Raw genomic sequence first — 19,879 nt, 5'->3', positions numbered from 1 at the left:
TAAATGGAAATCTCCATGTCATTACTGAAAAGACACGGTATTGTTGATCAATATATCAACAAAGATTGATAAACATGCACGTCTATACTGAATGGAAAACAATAATTTTCATAATGCAAGGCCGAAAGTAAAATTAAAATTTAACGTGTTTTAAATCAATTTGAAAACAATAGCAATCATATGATGTGGAATAAAAAAAAATTAATTTATGCCATAAACTATCGAATAAAGTTACTTTTAATGTATATATGATTATAATAAGTGCTTAACTGGTAATATAAACTGAAAACTCTCAATTGCTTTATCAAGTAAACCTTCAGAGATGCTTCGTCAACGCAGATATTTGATAAAAATATCTAAATAATTTCACTAGCATAAAGAAATTATGACAAGTAATTTCTTGAATTTCAAATCATTACATTTATTCATATTGATTTTAACCTCGCAGTCCATAAAAGTTTACTTTTATAATGAATGTTTTCATCATTTAGCTAACGCCGTGTAAGCTCCATAGGACCTACAACAGTACTTGGCAAAACATACACTATGATACAGTGGATATTTAGTAATCCACTTTTTTTGCTCTACCAAAATATGAATGAATGATGCTTTTAAGAGTTTCATTTTGAAAAGCTACATGTACAGATGACTGGGAAAAATCATTAGTTATGAATTCAAAATTTAATGTGCATATGAACAAGACGAAGGTGAATGCAGATATTAACGAGTAAGGCACTGACGGTTAAAAAAAAAGAAAAATGCCCATGCAACAGTGAAGGTCATCTCCAGAAGGACCTCCAAAATAAAATTATTAATTTCTACTTGAATTTAGAATCTAAAGATCTGATGTGAGTGAGAGATGAGAACAGAACTTTCGACCTTTCTTTTTCTAAAGTTCTCAGGGATAGAAGCAACAAGATGAAATAATGAAGTAAGCCAATTCTATTCATCCTTAGGGATGGGGAACAGGGGTCCTTCTGATGGGGGCAGAGGTGGGTTTTGGGCAGGAAGCATGCGTTAGGCAGCTGGTTTAAGGGGTTACAGACAGTGGACGTAAATAATAAATAAGAGACCTCATCCTGATCATCATCACCATCATCTTCAGCCACCGGATCGTTATCCTCATCTTCATTATTTGGCGGCGAGACGATAGGCGATCAGTGAGGTCTTGGGAGAAGGTTAACTAACAGACTTACCCTTTCGATGGCCTCCTGCAGACCTGAATCTCGGACTGGTCCCGAAGATCCAGGAGTACCAGGTGCCGAGGCAGAGACGAAGGCCTGGTTAGAATGGCTGCTGGAGTGTGAGTGGCTGGAGTGGGAGTGGGTGGAGTGTGAGCCCCTGGAGGAGGCTGGGGAAGAGTATCCAGGCAGCATGACCAGCGGCGTGGTACTCAGACCTGTCTCACCATAGTTCTGCAGAGGGATACGGAGGCGGGGATTCGAATACATGCATAAACACACCATGCAAACAGGGGAGGCAACATGGGAGCAGAAGGTGCCAGTGGGGGATTAAAACATGGCCATGTATACAGAAGGGTACATGGCCAATATTAAACACCCCGCGAACACCCTCCGTATGGGAAGCAACAAAATCTCCAGTGCATAGGGGCTTGTTTATTCCAAATTGGATGTATATAAAACATCCCCTCTTTCTAATGTCTTAGTTTACTTGGCATCTGTATTTATCCTAAATCCTAAATCTAAGCTTTATATAAATGATAATGAAAAGTCTATTCTGTGTATTATATGGATAAAAGTATGCAGTATGTTAATAATAATAGTTATAACCTTAATAAACGTACCACTGATTTTAAATAACTCACAAAAGTAAAGTCCAAAATAGTGCCCAAATACCTGTTTCCTAATCCTTGTATCGATTTTGAGTTTATTCGAGCTTTGCTATTTTCTATATCTTCAACATTCAAATTCATGAAGTCATTTAAAGTTAATTTCCCTACAAAAGTAAATAAACACATGCTCTCTCTCTCTCTCTCTCTCTCTCTCTCTCTCTCTCTCTCTCTCTCTCTCTCTCTCTCTCTCTCTCTCTCTCTCTCTCTCTCTCTCTCAAACAAACCACCTGAACCTCATCATCTTCCAAGATCCTGGTTATCAAGAGTAAACACAGCCACCCATATAAGCTGAAAGCAAATGTCCACGATACGGAAGGTCCTATTCAAACACGGCCAGAAGCTGAGCACACATATCTTGAGGCCTCTGAGCACAAACCCACACCAAGGAGCTGTCCATTGTTGTCGCCAAAAGCTTATATTATGTACAAGGAAAAGGTGGAGGGAGGAATATCAACAGCAAGTCTTGATGGGTCAGGGAGGTGGAGTCCAGAGAGGGCAGGAGGTCAATTAAATTCATAACAAAATGTAAAACAAAACAAAACTTGTGTCAGTACTTAGAGTTGCCGTCATTAACAGATTTTACTTCTGTTCTTCAGCTTATGTCTCGCACATTCAAAATTCAAACCACCACAGACATGCATGATATAATAGTTGTCCAATTGTCATTTTAGGCATTTGAATTACGAAGCAAAGCAGCTTTAGGGGATTTTATATCATAACGCTATATGAGCTTATTATTTTTTAGACACTTAAATGAACAGTCTAGGAACATATATGGATAAATAATAATTTCTTAATGGAAAAATGAGTTCCAATTGAAAAGATATCTGTAATTAATAAAGGTAATTTCAGTTTAAGCAATATTTATTAAATCAAGGAAATACAAACACAGGGGTAATCGGGGATTAAGTAAATCTTAAATGATTTTTTAATCACCGATTGCCAAACAAGTTTCTCTTATTTCCAGCTATTTAATGCCTAAAAGAGCTAATATTTAAAATTCACAAGCACTGATTACAAAATACTATTTCTCCATTTTTCTGAGAAAAAAAAAACTATCACATATGTTTCTTAATTTTTTTTGCTGTACCGATAAAATTACTCCATGACCACAAATAGTAGAAGGCAAGCACATCCCTACGTTGAATCGTGGACAGCAGTGAAATCGCCAATTGTCATAACACATTTGAAAAATATATCATATGTGATCACAAAAATGAAGAAAAATCATCATATTTTATTAACCAATGCAAATATTCACATCATCTATCATAAAAGACTAACCTTTGCATCAAGCATGTAAAAACATTTTGTTCTTCATCCAAATAAACAATGAACTAGTTCTATTATACAAATCCAAACTTGTAAGTTGGACTAATGTATTTACATACTTCAGTTTTCTCTCATGTTTGGGATATTAACTGCATTCAAGTGATGTGAATTAATCCTCTTCTATAGGTAACTAAGCTATATGTATCTATGTATAATCAAAATATTTACAGATAACCTACACTAAACACTAATGCAATCACAAGCTATGCTTATTCAACTAAGGCTAGGACTTCATCAGTGATTTGTATCAAGATCGAAATATACTTAATTCTTACCCTTGGTAGATTATTTAAATTATGAGTCATTCGATTCTTATTGTTCTTAGTCGTGCCCGAAGACCTTTTCAAATCTCTCTTTAACGTTTTTAGGAACTTGCCAAACCCAATCCTTTTCTTGCTGTTACCCCCGTGCTTAACATCTGAAAAAGAAAACGGATACTCGATCAGTACAACAGAAAATGGGCATTTATAGATTTATGGATAACCATTACGTATGTTACAAATTTTTCTAACTACCACTCCATTTCCTCTATTAACGTGCTTTGTTTTCCATTGTGTATGGGGTAAGCACGGTTACCTTCTTTTGAATTACTTTACTTTGGCTTTGGGGTACACCTTAGTCCCGATCGGCTGTTACTGCACTAATCAATTACATAAATATCTTGAATAAAAAGTCACCATACAGACACGAAGCAATGAGTTGCTTACCTATGAAATAACATATGAAAAAGGTATACATCGGCAACATGTGCTTAAAAACACATTGTAAATGAGGGCAGCTTATATATAAATAGGCACAAGAATGATGTAAGGATTCTGGTACCCCATGTAGGCATTACTTTGACGATAAATTATGAATGAAAAAACAAAATAAATTAATTATATCTAATCTAAAAAAATGATTTTACGTACGAAAGAAATCAATATTGTCATCACCGCTAGAATAAATAAAATATATATGCAGTATATAATCAGTAAAAATAATTTTATATATATATATCTATATATATATATATATATATATATATATATATATATTAGAGAGAGAGAGAGAGAGAGAGAGAGAGAGAGAGAGAGAGAGAGAGAGAGAGAGAGAGAGAGAGAGAGAGAGAAAATATCACCTAGTGTTGCAATATAAATGTGTTAGAATCGTCATCAAGGGGATCGACAATCCATACAATCCTTGGTCAACTATGCCATTAACTCAAGTATCATCTGACCACGTAGCAACACTGACATACGATGAAAATATCTGCTACGCTACATGTGCAGCGGTGTGATTTGCCAACTGAGTACACCAACGAGTAAGTTCCATCAGTATAAACCGAGGACACTAATCTGAGACAACTTTATTCACGTGGGAATGTGTGTCAGGGGGCTTCCAAAAATAAGCGCTGAGCCATAGTTTGCAAAGTTAATTTTTGCACGAGTGGATGTACGTGACGAAAGTTATTTCGGAAACTAACATCGTACTCTTTAATTTCTAAGTGCCACAGAAATATGCTAAATCTAAATCCAACCACTAAGATTGTGTGTGTGTGTTTGTGTGTGTGTGTATTTAGCGATTGTTTTTATATACATTAAAGATTGATGATGTCAATAACTTTTTGCTTCTCAAAATTCATAATTAAAAATGCAACCTGATTAACCAATTGCCTAAAAGATTTTAAAAATAAAATTGTGAAAATAAAATCTTATCCATTATGGCAAACTACAACAGCCGAAAAAATCCATCATGTAACAATTTTTCTTCACCGGAATATCCGGTGCAAATCACGAAATGGATAAATAATCTAATTTAACACAGTTTTATTTCATTTCTTGGGGGTGATGGTCACATATAGAGTATTCGTTACTTGAAAACATTGAAAAATCTATTCCGCTTGATAAAACATTTAATAAGTTCTTGATAAGTACTCCTAAATTAGTCACATGTAATAACAATTTTTCTTCAACGTAAAATTTTTCAGTAACACAATGGTTCAATTTAATTCTCTTCAGGAAAAGTGTAGCTTAATGCGAGACCTAATGAAAGAGTCCGACAAATATTGCAATTAACATGATGAAAACCGAGGGTCGCCTTTGCCATCAACTCTTGAATACCGCACTCAAAACTGAGACCCTGCATCTTCTCAGAAAGCCTTTAGCTGCGTGCAAAGGTGAAAACTGCTAAATTTAACACACTTAGACCAGATTCTAATATTTTGTACAGTAGTAGTGGGATATTGCGTATCAGAATGGATGAACATACAAATGGCATCGGTATATGAATGCTACAACAATTGTTATGCAAATAAGAAAAATAAAGCAAGACGCTATTGACACAAGGAATAGAGCCATACTGTATAGAAAATACATTGATATACATAATACACATTTTATGGATTGTCTTTTCTTTGCTCTTTTATTCTACACAAAACTATTCAAAACCTAGGACAGAACCATTTCATAACCGTACATAGAACAGCATGATCAATAAGTGTAATAAACAAAATTAAAGAAATACATTTCCCTAAGGAATTTCTTGCTAAGGCGAGGTGGTTATATTTTTTGTTCGATTAGTTTTATATCGGTTTGTTGTTTTTTATGTTAACTTAACAAAACTATTAATGTCAATAGACATGCAGGTATGACCCAAAGTTATTTTGATTATTTTCTTCCTCAATTTCCTCCCTATGTATGCTCATATGGATTACAACCAATCGTTTATTCAACATCCCTACTTTCCAAGTAGGAAAACTTTTAAGTAATCGGCATAGTGTAAAATATAGAAATAATGGAGAACTACAATAAATTTTAGCGAAAGAGCAAATATTGCTCATAAACCATGGATAAAATCCATTTAATTCATCTTAATTTATTCACAGTGAATAGACAATATTAGTTACTTTACTGGTCTCCTAGTTACTTTACTAGTCTCCGTGTCCGTGTCTTCATTGTGTCTAAATTTTAAATCATTACCTATATCAAGGAAGCAAAACCTTCGCTATGCTCTAATTTAGCTCGCTATAAAGAAGTGAAAAAATAAGCAAAGCAGCGAAGGTAAAACTCCCTCCCTAAGAAATCCTATTTACACAGAATTACACTTGGGATAAGGATCCTTGCCTAAATTGCAGTAACAACAACAGGGAAACAGATGTTGCTTTCCTGAAAATGGTACCAACTACATTTGGAGACAGGATACTTAGTGTTCTGCATAAGAACACTGCTTGTAATGCCCCCTATAGTAACAAAAACCACATCTGTGTTATGAGAATACTTCCCACTGAATAATTTACACAAAATTAAGACATCGGTTTACTAAAATATTAGATTAATTAATAATGGAGAGAGAGAGAGAGAGAGAGAGAGAGAGAGAGAGAGAGAGAGAGAGAGAGAGAAAAAAAATTAATATATATTAACCAATACATGGTAAAATGACCATGTCAAATTTCCAGCAATGAAGTCTAATGCTCAATGCAACACTACTTACTGCCTGGTGTCCCAAACTATAATTTAGGAACAATGAACTGCAAAATTCAACAGGTTTTCTAAAAGTTGTAATTTTTTCCTTATCGATTTAAGCACTATGTATCAGTCTTGCACAAGTTCCAGACGGCCATTGCACCAAGCACTTACTGTTCTAACTTTTCTTTACACCGAAATTTTAACAATTACTTCAAAAGTATTTCCTTTCTTTTAAAAGCAAAATTTTGTGAACATGCGGTTACCTTCCTTCTCCACTAATTTCCGTTATTATTTGCCGACTACACAATGTTGCTCAGTTTCCCTTTCTCAAAGTCTTATTTCCTTCGTATCCTCCTCAAAAACTAAGGGTCTTTTTTTTTTTTTTTAGTTTTTGAGACTTCCATAATATTTGAAAATTTAGAAATTGACCCCTTTTTATGTATCAGTACTTCATGCGTTATGCGCTACGCTTATTCTACTTCTTAGAAGCTATGGGTAACCTTTTAAAAAAAGTAAACACTTCCCCTTTGAGCAGATCACTTTAGTCTATGTAGTACGCTTACACCATTTAAGGAATAATTATTCTCCTATAAATCAAGGCTATTCACATACACGGAAGAAAAGGTTTTTAATCTCATCACAGACGCATACCTTAATATCAACTTAGAATCCTCTTAACTCGGTCACAAAATTGCATAACTATGCTGGTCTACATATACAACTTTGTGAAGTGTTCTCTGGATCTTTAGCCTCTATAACCCTCTGAATAATAAACTTGAACAGTCTTTTAAATACAAATTTATCAGCTCTTTAGAATGTAAATAAATCATTATCAACACAATCCTGTCAGTGACCTAGATATATCAAACTTGGCTTTCTCCGCATTAAATAAAACAAAGGCAGAAAATAAGAATTATAAACATCCTGGATAAAATAGAATAGAATATAATATCCGGCTTACAAGATTCACTATACATATTTGGCAATAAAACATGAGACTTAAAATAAATCAAAATATATAAGAACGATACGAAAATAATGGCTGAATCCTACAACATAATCTCACAATATCCAAAAGATATATCTCATGATATGATGTCATTCAAAATTGGATTTCCAGCCTCATAAGTGGGGTATCCATTAGGTAACAAGTTAAATTTAAGATTTAATTCACAAAGGCTATATGTCAATAAATTTGAATGCTCACGTTTTCATGAAGGATCGAATTCTGGCATGAATAAATAGTGTTTCATTAGCAATACCGAATTAAACGTTTTAAATGGATTATATATATATATATATATATATATATATATATATATATATATATATATATATATATATACTGTATATATATATATATATATATATATATATATATATTATATATAATATACAGTTTATGTATATATATATATATATATATATATATATATATATATATATATATATATATATATATATTATATATTATATATATTTTCCCCATAAACTGTTGTTTTCATAAGACTGAACCGCCTAAAATACTCTGATCTCTCTGTATAACATAATTCCATGGACATTAGGGGGCGAGTATTATTATTATTATTATTATTATTATTATTATTATTATTATTATTATTATTATTATTATTACAAGTTGAAAAGCAAGATGCTATAAGTCCAAGGGCTTCAACAGGGAAATATAACCCACCGAGGAAAGGAAACGAGGAAATAAATAAACCACAAGAGAAGTAATAAACAATCAAAATAAAATATTTTATGAACAGTAAAAACATTAAATTAGATCTTCCATATAAAAATTATTAAAACTTCGAAAAAAGAGGAAAAGAAATAAGACAGAACAGCGTATCCGCGTGTACCCTCAAGCAAGAGAACGTTAATCTAAGACAGTGGAAGGCCATGGTACAGAGGCTATTGCGCTATCCAAGTCTAGAGAACAATGGTTTGATTCTGGAGTGTCCTTCTCCTAGAACAGCAGCTTACCATAGCTAAAGTCTCTCTTCTACCCTTACCAAGAGGAAAGTAGCCACTGAGCAGTTACATTGCAGTAATTAACCCCTTGAGTGAAGAAGAATTGTTTGGAAATCTCAGCGTTGTGTGTATGAGAACAGAGGACTGTGGAAAGAATAGGCCAGACTTTTGGGCGTATGTGTGGGCAAAGGCAAAATGAGCTGTGACCAGAGAAAGGGATCCAATGTAGTACTGTAATCAAGATAAAAGGAGAATTTCAAATGAAAAACATCTTTATGTCTTGCAACTGGTATCAGATATTTACATTTGTCCATTATCTGCCAATCCATAAAAGAAATATATAATATATTTTTAATTAATTTACTGGATGAGGTTCTTATTAATTCAGATACACACATTTCATAACATAATGGATCAACATCAAAATCTCATTATAAAGTAAAAACATAAATATGGAATGCATGTCGTGAAAAGTTAGACATAATAGGACGAGATAGAAACACTAAAAAAAGTTACAGAAGTTGGAAAACAGTAATCTGACGTCCATTAAAGTACAATAACGAATAATTAAGTAATCAATCCAAAAATAAAAGCTTTTACTGTGTCTAGCTGTGATGCCGTTAGAGCTCATTTACTTTACGTATCGTTGAAAGCAGTTCGTGATTTTCTCTCAGTCTGCATTGTTTACATTCTTAGGTCTCAGTGCTGGAGGAGCGTCCATGAAGCTCAAGACCTCTTATCTTCATTTTAAGGCGACTTTAGAAACGCGGTGGTGGTTATCAGGAGTCCTTGTCTGACATTAACTCTCCTGCTTTACTTCGCTTTTAGCTGCCTCTCCTTCTGCTCCTACCCCATCCTATTCAGTAGTATAGGCAGGGAGAAAGAAAATAGTGCTCGGCGAAGATAGAAGTTTGGAGAGAGGAAGGAAGAAGGAGGAGAGGTCATCAGCAAGAGATAGCTTTGTCATGCATTTCAGATTCTGCAGGCTTTCTCATCCTTTCCTCGCTTTTACACTGTTCAGTGTGACCTAAGGTGATATTGAAGACAATAGACTTGAGGAGTTCATGATATGCCCAGTGTTTTCTGAGCATCTCGATGGAGAGTTAGGAATCCCAAGCTCACTTCTTGGAGTTTAAGGAAATTCATAAGCTTATCAAGTCTCTCTCTCTCTCTCTCTCTCTCTCTCTCTCTCTCTCTCTCTCTCTCTCTCTCTCTCATATAAATGTCTTTAATCGGTAACGTTATACAATAAACCAAATATTGTCGTCTACTGGAAACGATAATATTGTCCCAAACAATTTAGCTCTCAGCCATTTTTTCTGATTTTGGCTTGCCATCGACAAGCCTTTCAAAAAGATAATAGTTTATGCTTTATGCTGCATTTACAAGAAGTAGTTGATAACATGAACACTAGATTCCACATACAAATATACTAATACATATACGTATACACACATACACACATACATACATACACACATATATATATTCATATATATATATATATATATATATTATATATATATATATATATATATATATATATATATATACATATATGGATAAATATCAACACAATATCGTGCTCAAATAGAAATAAATTTCTGCCTCATACTTTGGATCGAACCCTAGCCCCAAGCGACCTGGCATTTCAAGTATGAGGCAGAAATTTATATATATATATATATATATATATATATATATATATATATATATATACTATGTGGCTCGAGTGGCATAAATGGAGCATATCAATGAAGTGTGCACCAATAACTAAGATTCTTGAAGAATTCTGTGTATTTCGTTTGACATCAAGCACATCACATCATGATGATCTCAAAGGTTACCAAGAAACACAACTAAATTAAAAATATACAGTATATAAAATCAGATTTTAGAGTTGAATTAGTCGACCCTGAGCCATAGGCAAACAATCTTTTGATGGAAAAGGTTCTGGTGCCGCTACATCAAAAATAATACCCAAACTAGAGCTTCCAAATAACTATTGATGCATTTCTTCAAGACTGGAATAATCAAAGAGTGTTATATTTTATTCTCTGAGAGAGAGAGAGAGAGAGAGAGAGAGAGAGAGAGAGAGAGAGAGAGAGAGAGAGAGAGAGAGAGAGAGAGAGAGAGATAATTGATTAAGGAGGCCCCTTTTATGTAGCAGAAACTACTGAATTATAAATTACCCAATTTCAAGTTTATGCAAAGTCGTTTAAAAATAAGAAAACCAAATTTATCCTCGCAACTATGTGACTATTTCCGAATAAAATATTAATTAGGCCTACTGTGTATTCATGAAAAATCATAAACACACTACTGTTTAAACACAATGTTACTCAATATCTGCCATTGAAGCCACATCAATTTATTTCAGCCTCTTCTCGTCGTATTCTCGACTTTTCCTTTTCATCATTACTATCAGTCATCATTGGATGTCTTGAAAACAAAGACTCCAACATATGATACCGCAGTTACGGTACAAGAGAAATTTCAGACACTTCCAATAGTTGTGCCTGAATCTATGATCACAAAATCTATTATTGTTATTATTTCTAGCACTATCAACCACACCTCTATATTGTTTTCGGCAGGATTAATGAAGGTATTTTACTCACTTATCTTCACACGCTTTTACAATAACGTAAATGAACTGTTCCACATGGCGACCACACCAGTATGTTTGTGGTGATTCTAATTTCGATAAGCATGGGTCCATTTCATTGAAAGTGGTCAAGAACTCCAAGTCACATGGCAATTTAGTGCATGGCCTTTAAGCCAAAGTAGACCATTAAATCTTAAAATTACCAAATACGCTTGGTCGCATTTCTGAATTCCCCGAAATGGAAAGACCTGTTGACTGTCTATTGCCTCCGTTAAAGATGCAACACCGTCATCGGAAAAATCTAATATAGAGCTTGTTTAACACCTCCGCTGTGATAGAAGTATATCGGAATGCATTGTGCAAATTCTATAAAAAAGATAGGTATAATGCGAAAATTATATACAAATTTCACGGTATGTCATATAGGAACATATTGTATATTTTCATATTTCTCCAGAAATTTCTGTGTATTTCATGCACCCGAGTCAATTTCAAATTGCACGGCAACAAGCCTACATGACCTTTTTTTTTTCATTCACTTCCCGAAGAGATTTTATCTAGTTCTCCATTACTTTCTGTCTCGTAAACTTTCTCATTTCTTATGTTTCTTTTTACCCTTTTCTTTTCTTTTCATCGCATTCATTAGCTTCATTTAAGCATTTAGTCTATTCCACACAACGAAATAGCTTTAAATTTTCATATCGTTTCATTTGTTACTTCAATTTTTAATTCACTCTTATTTCTTCTTCAAATTTGTCCCAGAACTGTCGGAGTAGTTTCGGCTTGAGTCTGTTCCTTTCCAAATACCCTAAATAACTTTAGATATAAGTAGAATACGCACACGTGCGCCTAGTCACACACAAACACACACACTATAAACTAGTTCTTCTGTACCAGTAACAGCAAATCGAATCTCACTTACTACTAAACATCTGCCACCCTCGAATTAAACATTTCCCTTCCTTAACAGGAACTGAATTGAATTTTATTTTGCTTGGGAAGTAGTAGAGCCAAGTGACATTCTTATGCATAAGCTCCTGTGATTGAAATAGTCTTCATGAATAGACTGACTATTCTCACATACAGAGGATAGGTAGGGTTAAAGATAATAATTACGACAGAGGCCATCCATTAGGTTATCCTAAATGAGAGTTTCTGTATGTTGTAAACTATGTCAGATAGCCATAACAAAAGTTCAAACTTGCAGCGAATGTTTTTATGATGAACAGGCTGACATATTGTCTCTTTATAGTTTATATATGAAATATCTATTTAAATTTTGGAACTGTTCTTTAAGATATTTTATATCAATTGTTCATGGCTTCTCTTACTGTTTATTTGTTTTTTTATTTCCTTTCCTCACTGGGCTATTTTTCCCTGTTGTAATCTTTGGGCTTATAGCATCCTGGTTTTCTAGGTAGGGTTATAGCTTAGTTAATAATAATAATAATAATAATAATAATATAATAATAATAATAATAATAATAATAATAATAATAATAATAAAGCGGTTAATGTTAGGGAATAAGTTACCAGTCTGAATCAGTGTTAGATGTTTTGTTTGTTTGCATCATGATTATATTGTAATAAATTCCGATATTACAAGCACTAACGGGTTTCTGAATAGTTAAGCTACTGTCATTTGCTAATACAAAACTTGCTAATTTTTTGTACAATTATTATATGATTTTCGTTGAGTATAATTTCTATTCATATTTCCTTTATAACACAATAACAACCATTAAAAAACATAACATCAAGATTAGTTATCAGCTTCAATATCAGTTAAGAAATTAATGTGGACACAGGTATATTAAAAACTAAGCAATTCTAAGTACAACACTAATGAATCAATTGTTCGTTACACGAGGTAAAAACAACAAAGTTAACAACAACAACAACAACAATAATAATATCAATAATAATCAATGATATTAGCCGTTATAAGTACTACATATATATATATATATACACACACACACACACACATATATATATATATATATATATATTATATATATACATACATACAGCAAATGCATATACGTATCTATATATATATATATATATATATATATATATATATATATATATATATATATATATATATATATATATATATATATATATGCATAGATATAAGTGGGCATATATAGCTGACTTCCATATATAATCCTCTCTGTCATACAAAGAATTTGATGAAAATCACACTTGATGTACAGAATAAACAAACGAATCTGACTTCCAATATAATTTGCCTACGGAATAGCATCAATTCTTCTGGGTTTGCGTTAATAATAATAATAATAATAATAATAATAATAATAATAATAATAATAATAATAATTAAAACGACAAGAACAACAACAAATGCTAATACCTCACAAACATATGAATAGGTAAAAACATTCATATATCCCAAAGTCACCTCGTTGATCGAGCAATAATAGTTGCGACTAGAGTGAAAACTGTAAATCCGCAGAGCCACTGTCGACTTCTAATGATCGGTGGGAGATGAACTTTGCCCGACGGCCATTTTCAGCAAAACTTACTTTTCGCCCTAACAATAAAACGTTGGACATGTTGCGACTTCAAACTCAGAGAGAGAGAGAGAGAGAGAGAGAGAGAGAGAGAGAGAGAGAGAGAGAGAGAGAAACAAAAACAAAATTCTATACGACCTGACGAACAGAAAATAGGAAAGACTACTGTGGCAGAACTCTTAATTAAAATTCCATACGTCACAAAGAATTTCCACGAGAGATTGTAGACACAATTTAAAACATATCCTTGCAAGTTATTTAGAAGAGACGACATCCACTTTTCTAGAAACTGAGAGAATTCATCAATTGGTTAGATTTTATTTTCTAACGGTTAAGGTATGTAGCTGTTTTCTAGAGATGAATCTACATTTATCAAAATGAGAGAGAGAGAGAGAGAGAGAGAGAGAGAGAGAGAGAGAGAGAGAGAGAGAGAGAGAGAGAGAGAGACCATCTATATGTTTACCCTTAACAGCAAAGTAGCCAAAATGAATAAGGTCGTTTAGGACAGACTCATTATCCTTATAAAAATTCTAATCTAAGTTCTTATCCCAAATGCGAGTCAACACTTTAAATTGAAGGTGGCTGGGATGGCAACTGAATATCCTCACCTAGACCATTCTTGAAGGAAAGGGGGAAAAATGAATATTAAATAACCGAAAGAGAGAAGGGATGAACAAAATAAACTTGGAAGAGAAGGGAAAGACACCTGTCACGTAGTTCCTACAAAATATGTAAGGGAGAATGTAGCCTTAAGGGTGCTACAAGGATAGCCAAAGGGAAAGGAACTCGCCTCTATGCATTCGTTTCACAAGGTGCGCACTAATTTGATCGATCCTCAAATAAGAGGATCCCCCTTCATACAAGTTCTATTACAGGATGTGACTAACCAATGAAAAACAAAGTGGTGGCTGCCTATTGCTAACGTCTGTGCCTGCTGATCACCATACGGGGGTTCGATCCCGCTCAGACTCGTTAGTTAAGGATGGGGGTTTGGGGGAAGTCTATAGGTCTATCAGCTGAGTCATCAGCAGCCATTCCCTAGCCCCCCTGGTCCTAGCTTGGGTGGAAAGAGGGCTTGGGCGCTGATCATATGACATATGGTCAGTCTCTAGGGCATAGTCCTGCTTGCTGGGGCAATGTCACTGTCCCTTACCCTTCATGAGCGGCCTTCAAGCCTTTAAAACTGGGGTTCGAGTCACGCTCAAACCCGTTAGTTTCTTATAGTGCCTGCAACCTAACTATCCCGGCGATTTAAGGATGAAGTGTTTGTGGGAGCCTATAGGTCTACCATCTGAATCATCAGCAGCCATTGCCTGGCCCTAGCTTGGGTGGAGAAGGGGCTTGTGCGCTGATCATATGTATATATGGTCAGTCTCTATGGCATTGTCACTGTCCCTTGCCTCTACCATTCAGGAGTGGCCTTTAAACCTTAAAACTTTGTTGCTAGAAAGATCAACAGAAGGTGAAAGATGATGTGATTTGGAAAATTATAGTATCAGACAAAGAATAAGATTAGGCTTAGAGAGGAAATAATGTAGGCCAGTAAGCCAAATTCGGATGAGCACTTCCAGAAATGAGGAAAGGCGATGCAGTGTCGACAACAATATGAAAATGGATGGGATATAAAAGTTACAAATGGCTTTATGGCGTGAGAAGTGAAGCCATATGTGGAGAGAGTGACATACTCATGGAAAAACAAGACATTTTAAGTTTTATAGTCGGGACGAACAAAATATTAGCAACCATCAACTTTACAAATATCAGCACCATTAAACATTAAATCAGTGTTCAGACATATACAGTTATTACACACGTGTGTATGTATGTGTATATATATATATATATATATATATATATATATATATATATATATATATATATATATATAATGATAGATAGATGGACAGATAGAACGATAGCTATATAACTAAAGACTGAATCTTCACTAAGATCTACAACATAAAATCGTAAAAACAAAGGACAAAATATAACTTGAGAGACTTGCTAATCCCTAGCGGTTTTCGTAAGCAATTGTGATTCTGGCAGAAGCGTTCGTCGTTGACGAGTGCCACATCCTTTGATTGGATGATTGGCAGGATGAGTGACTCGTGAAGGATGTGGTGTGGGGTGGCAGCAGACTGCCTGCCTGCTCAGCCTCCTGATTTCAAATGGCTGTAGTGTGTGGGTGGCGCTGATATATATAAATAGCTCATCCGGCGTCCTAATGACTAACTTAGGAGCAAGAATTCAGTTTGTGGCTGTATGATAATATCCTTCTTTTATTTGGTGTAATATCATAGTGAGAATATACAGATATTGGAAAAAAATTCCACGATAAGGTAGAAGAAAGAGCAGTAAAGTCTCTGAACCCTGCATCTCGATGATCACTCATTTCCATAATAAAGGAAATATAAATGTCCCCTGAAGAGTTTATAAGGCTGGTTAACAACAGGAAGAGATACCTATAAGAAAGACTGAGAAGTAACCTTGCTTGAGGAAAACGAATGAGGACCAAGAAAAGATGATTATTTGCATTCGTGTAAAAATAGCTACTTTGCTTATAATGATATGTTTATAGAAAATACGGAGAAATAACACTAGATACATAGTTACTTCATTCTTGAAATGGATTGGATTTATACATTAAGACTATACAGCCCGGCACTGGGGATGTGAGGCCACTCAGCACCCAGGGCACCTACTGTTTAGTTAAATCAAGTCCAGTTTATGGTACAGTTAGTCACCAATCAAACTGTCGATGAATATACTTGAAACTTAGCTTAAATAACAGAATCGATGGACATTCGAAGAGCTACGTCTTTCGAACATTTCATAGTGCTGCACTTTGAATGAAATGGCAATGAAGCGTGTAAGTTTTATTAAATTAGATGGTAATTATTTTTTCCCGGTAGGACATACATTGGAACCAAACATAAACGGATTCTTTGAATATTAGATTCCCTGGTTGACTGCTTGAATGGTTTAACACCGAAAAATCGGAAGATAATTGATTTCGTTATAGATCTTGACTAAATACCCAATGGACACGAGAGAGAGAGAGAGAGAGAGAGAGAGAGAGAGATGGGTGGGGGTTCCATAGCAACGAATATTATGTTAACTTAGAAATGTTAACTGCATTAAGATTACAATATGGCATCATGTACAGTATTTATGGTAAACAAGATTAGTCTTCACTATACAAGGATCCAGTAGTATAGTATTAAATCTAAGTAAATAATACTTGGTTAAAGTTTCATCCCAGAGAGAGAGAGAGAGAGAGAGAGAGAGAGAGAGAGAGAGAGAGAGAGAGAGACTAATTCTCTTGGTTTCAACAGCAATACTTAAAAAGCCATATGCACGCCCCCGCGAGAGCAAGCGCATGCCAATCGCCATTTGCTTAATATGAGAACCTGGTACATTTCTAAAATGAACCATAAAATTTTATGGATTCCAGGCCAAATGGTGGAGTATCGTTCCAATAAAGTGATACTTTTATCCTTCCCTCTTTAATTCTCTTTCCTATTTCTTTAATTTTTTCCCACCACTTCCTTCTCCTTTTTTCGCCTATTTTTAATCATTCCGACTTACCTCCTACCGGTGGCAACTCGTATATTAGCGCTGACCGCGGATTCAGGCACCTGAAATATTTCAAAAAAGGGAATATTACTCAGCATCCACAGTAGGACATCTTATTTGTATAAATAATAATAATAATAATAATAATAATAATAATAATAATAATAATAATAATAATAATAATAATGCCTTAAAAAGTTTCATCTACGTTTATGACAAGCTATCAGTAAAACTTATAATAATAACGAAGGCCCTTGTACGAAGATGAAAGATTTCCAACCATATGCACACACACACACACACACACACACACACACACACACACACACACACAAAAAAGCATAATAGAAGAGATGTACAATTGAGCAAAATCAGAGGTGTTTTTAAGCCTCTTGGTTGCAAAGCATATCTTAAAATGGGCGATTTTATCAAAATCAGAACAATTTCGCCAATGCAATATTTCTAGATGAAATCCCAAACAATTTTTTCATGGAGTTCATATTTAGTTGCTTTTTAATTAGGACCTATGCTTTTTCATTTGGAATTATGCTTACAGAATTCCGTCTTAGTCTTTGAGATACTTAATGACGTACAACTATCTCTGATTTTAAATGATTACAAGCTGCCCATATTTATCAAGCTCCTGAAGGTGGTGGTTCATCAGGAGAGGGATTAAATAGCCCACTCCGATCACCGGTCTCTCTAGATTTTAACTTGGCGTGCAAAACATAATCCTCAGTGTACATTCGTTTATTTGTAAGACCTGCCAACATACCCTAACTGCGAGCACACCATGAACATTGATAGCACTCTATTGGGTTGTTCATTCGCATAACGTGATATTCTATCGATTAATTCTCGATCTGTTTCAGATAGATAGAAGGAGAAAACACGATATCCACCAAGATTAAAACGTAAAAATAAAAATAAAAAGATAAAATGGGATAAAATGGAAGAAACCTACTTCCAATCTTCTCAGCTTCAACCTGCCAATTACTTTAAGAACTGCAGTGAAGATACCACACACCAAACCTTCGCCACCCAACCGAAAACATTCTAAAAGCCTTTCCAAATCATTTTCATCTCGACTGAAATAATCTAGGGCATCCATCAAGTACATACGAGCACAATCCCAACGGCAAACTTCTTAATTAACATGCGAAGATTTACGAGTTTTTCTTAATCAACCTTTACACGATTTTTCCTCTTATATTTTTACTGACTCCTTATACGTTAGAAATTTGGTTGGTCTTTTAAATGGTGGATTCATAACAAAACAAATAATAAAAAAAAAAAAAAATCAGAACGGACGATATTTCTTACCATGGATTTAATGGTGGCTGTAGCTTTTCAGTTCGTTTAATCAAACTATTCAAGAGAAATCTCCATTTTTCACGATATCTTTGATGTTCATCAAACCGTTATTATATAAAGTTGGAAAAATGGGAACGGAAAAGCTAAATAAAAAATATGCCGTGTATTATTGGAATAAAAAACTTATATCAACGAAATCAATATCGCAAGCCCAAAGGATAAACATTTTCCAAAATCCAATACTAACTTTATGGCTTGGGCGTGAAGAGAAAATGGGAAAGAATGAAATCCATTTGAAGAAAAATAATTCTGACTCCTGGATTTGTTTGTTTAATTCTACAATGACAGGATATATAATCAGAGTGTGATTAATAGAATTATTATCTCAAAGCAATTCTAACTTCACTCTCGTTTAGCTGTTATCTACTTTAAATGTTCTCTTTCCCACAAACCTACATCAAACTTTATTAGATAACGAGAGAGAGAGAGAGAGAGAGAGAGAGAGAGAGAGAGAGAGAGAGAGAGAGAGAGAGAGGTTTTAAGACACAACTCAGATATTCATTAATCTGAACAATGTAAACTTTTTCGTTTAATATGTATCATATTTATCATCCCAGTCATAATTTTTCCTCACAAGTAAGGAATCTCTGTCACAAACAGAAGCTCTCTCAACTCAAAAGAAGTTTAATAATCTTGACAACTACCACGATATGAGCCAGTCTAATCTATTAAAATAGTAATAATTCATCTTAAAATTACAACTTAACAATGGAAATGAAAATGAACGGCAGTAGTAACGATGGTTAAAACATTGCTGGGGATAAAAAGAAAGTAAATTTTAAGAAACAGTCTTCAACATCTAGTAGTAAAATATTTTCATACATACGTTTAAGAATTAAAAATTTTAAAAACAAATAACCAGGCAATGGAATGGTCAGGAATTTCATTTTCTAATGAAAAAATAAATAAATAAATAAAAGGAAAATGTTTACAGGTAATACCAAGTTCTCTTCCCCTTCACGTGACCAAAACATGGTAAATCCAAAATATCAATCATGAACTTCTTAGGAATGACTGATTAATTTTAGACACAAATCAACGACGAGAGAACGCAATACAGGATAAAATATATAAGTACTTGCTTAACCAGTTACATTTATACAACATATACCGACAAGGCAATATTCCATTTGAATTTCTTTTCCATTCCACGGTAACCAGCTTTAACTCTTATCGG

The 19,879-nt window shown here is 34.2% G+C and overlaps 1 protein-coding gene across 6 annotated transcripts in view; it reads right to left on the bottom strand.

The window, feature by feature from the left end:
• The window catches only part of LOC137640070 (uncharacterized), a 1,165,168-nt gene that overhangs the window by 289,023 nt on the left and 856,266 nt on the right, over positions 1–19,879 (bottom strand). For 5 of the 6 annotated variants that reach the window (XM_068372504.1, XM_068372506.1, XM_068372505.1 and 2 more), the window contains 3 exons: positions 17,341–17,390; positions 3,460–3,602; positions 1,197–1,415 (listed from right to left, as the gene is read on the bottom strand). In XM_068372504.1, the coding sequence (XP_068228605.1) occupies positions 1,197–1,415; positions 3,460–3,602; positions 17,341–17,390 (412 nt within the window). The remainder of the gene's footprint in view (positions 1–1,196; positions 1,416–3,459; positions 3,603–17,340; positions 17,391–19,879) is intronic. The other variant, XM_068372509.1, reaches the window with a different exon arrangement.

The sequence above is a fragment of the Palaemon carinicauda genome, chromosome 4 (genome assembly GCF_036898095.1).
Source record: "Palaemon carinicauda isolate YSFRI2023 chromosome 4, ASM3689809v2, whole genome shotgun sequence".
Taxonomy (NCBI): Eukaryota; Metazoa; Arthropoda; class Malacostraca; order Decapoda; family Palaemonidae; genus Palaemon; species Palaemon carinicauda.
Note: the sequence above shows the minus strand (reverse complement) of the source record. Positions and strands in the feature narration are given on the sequence as shown.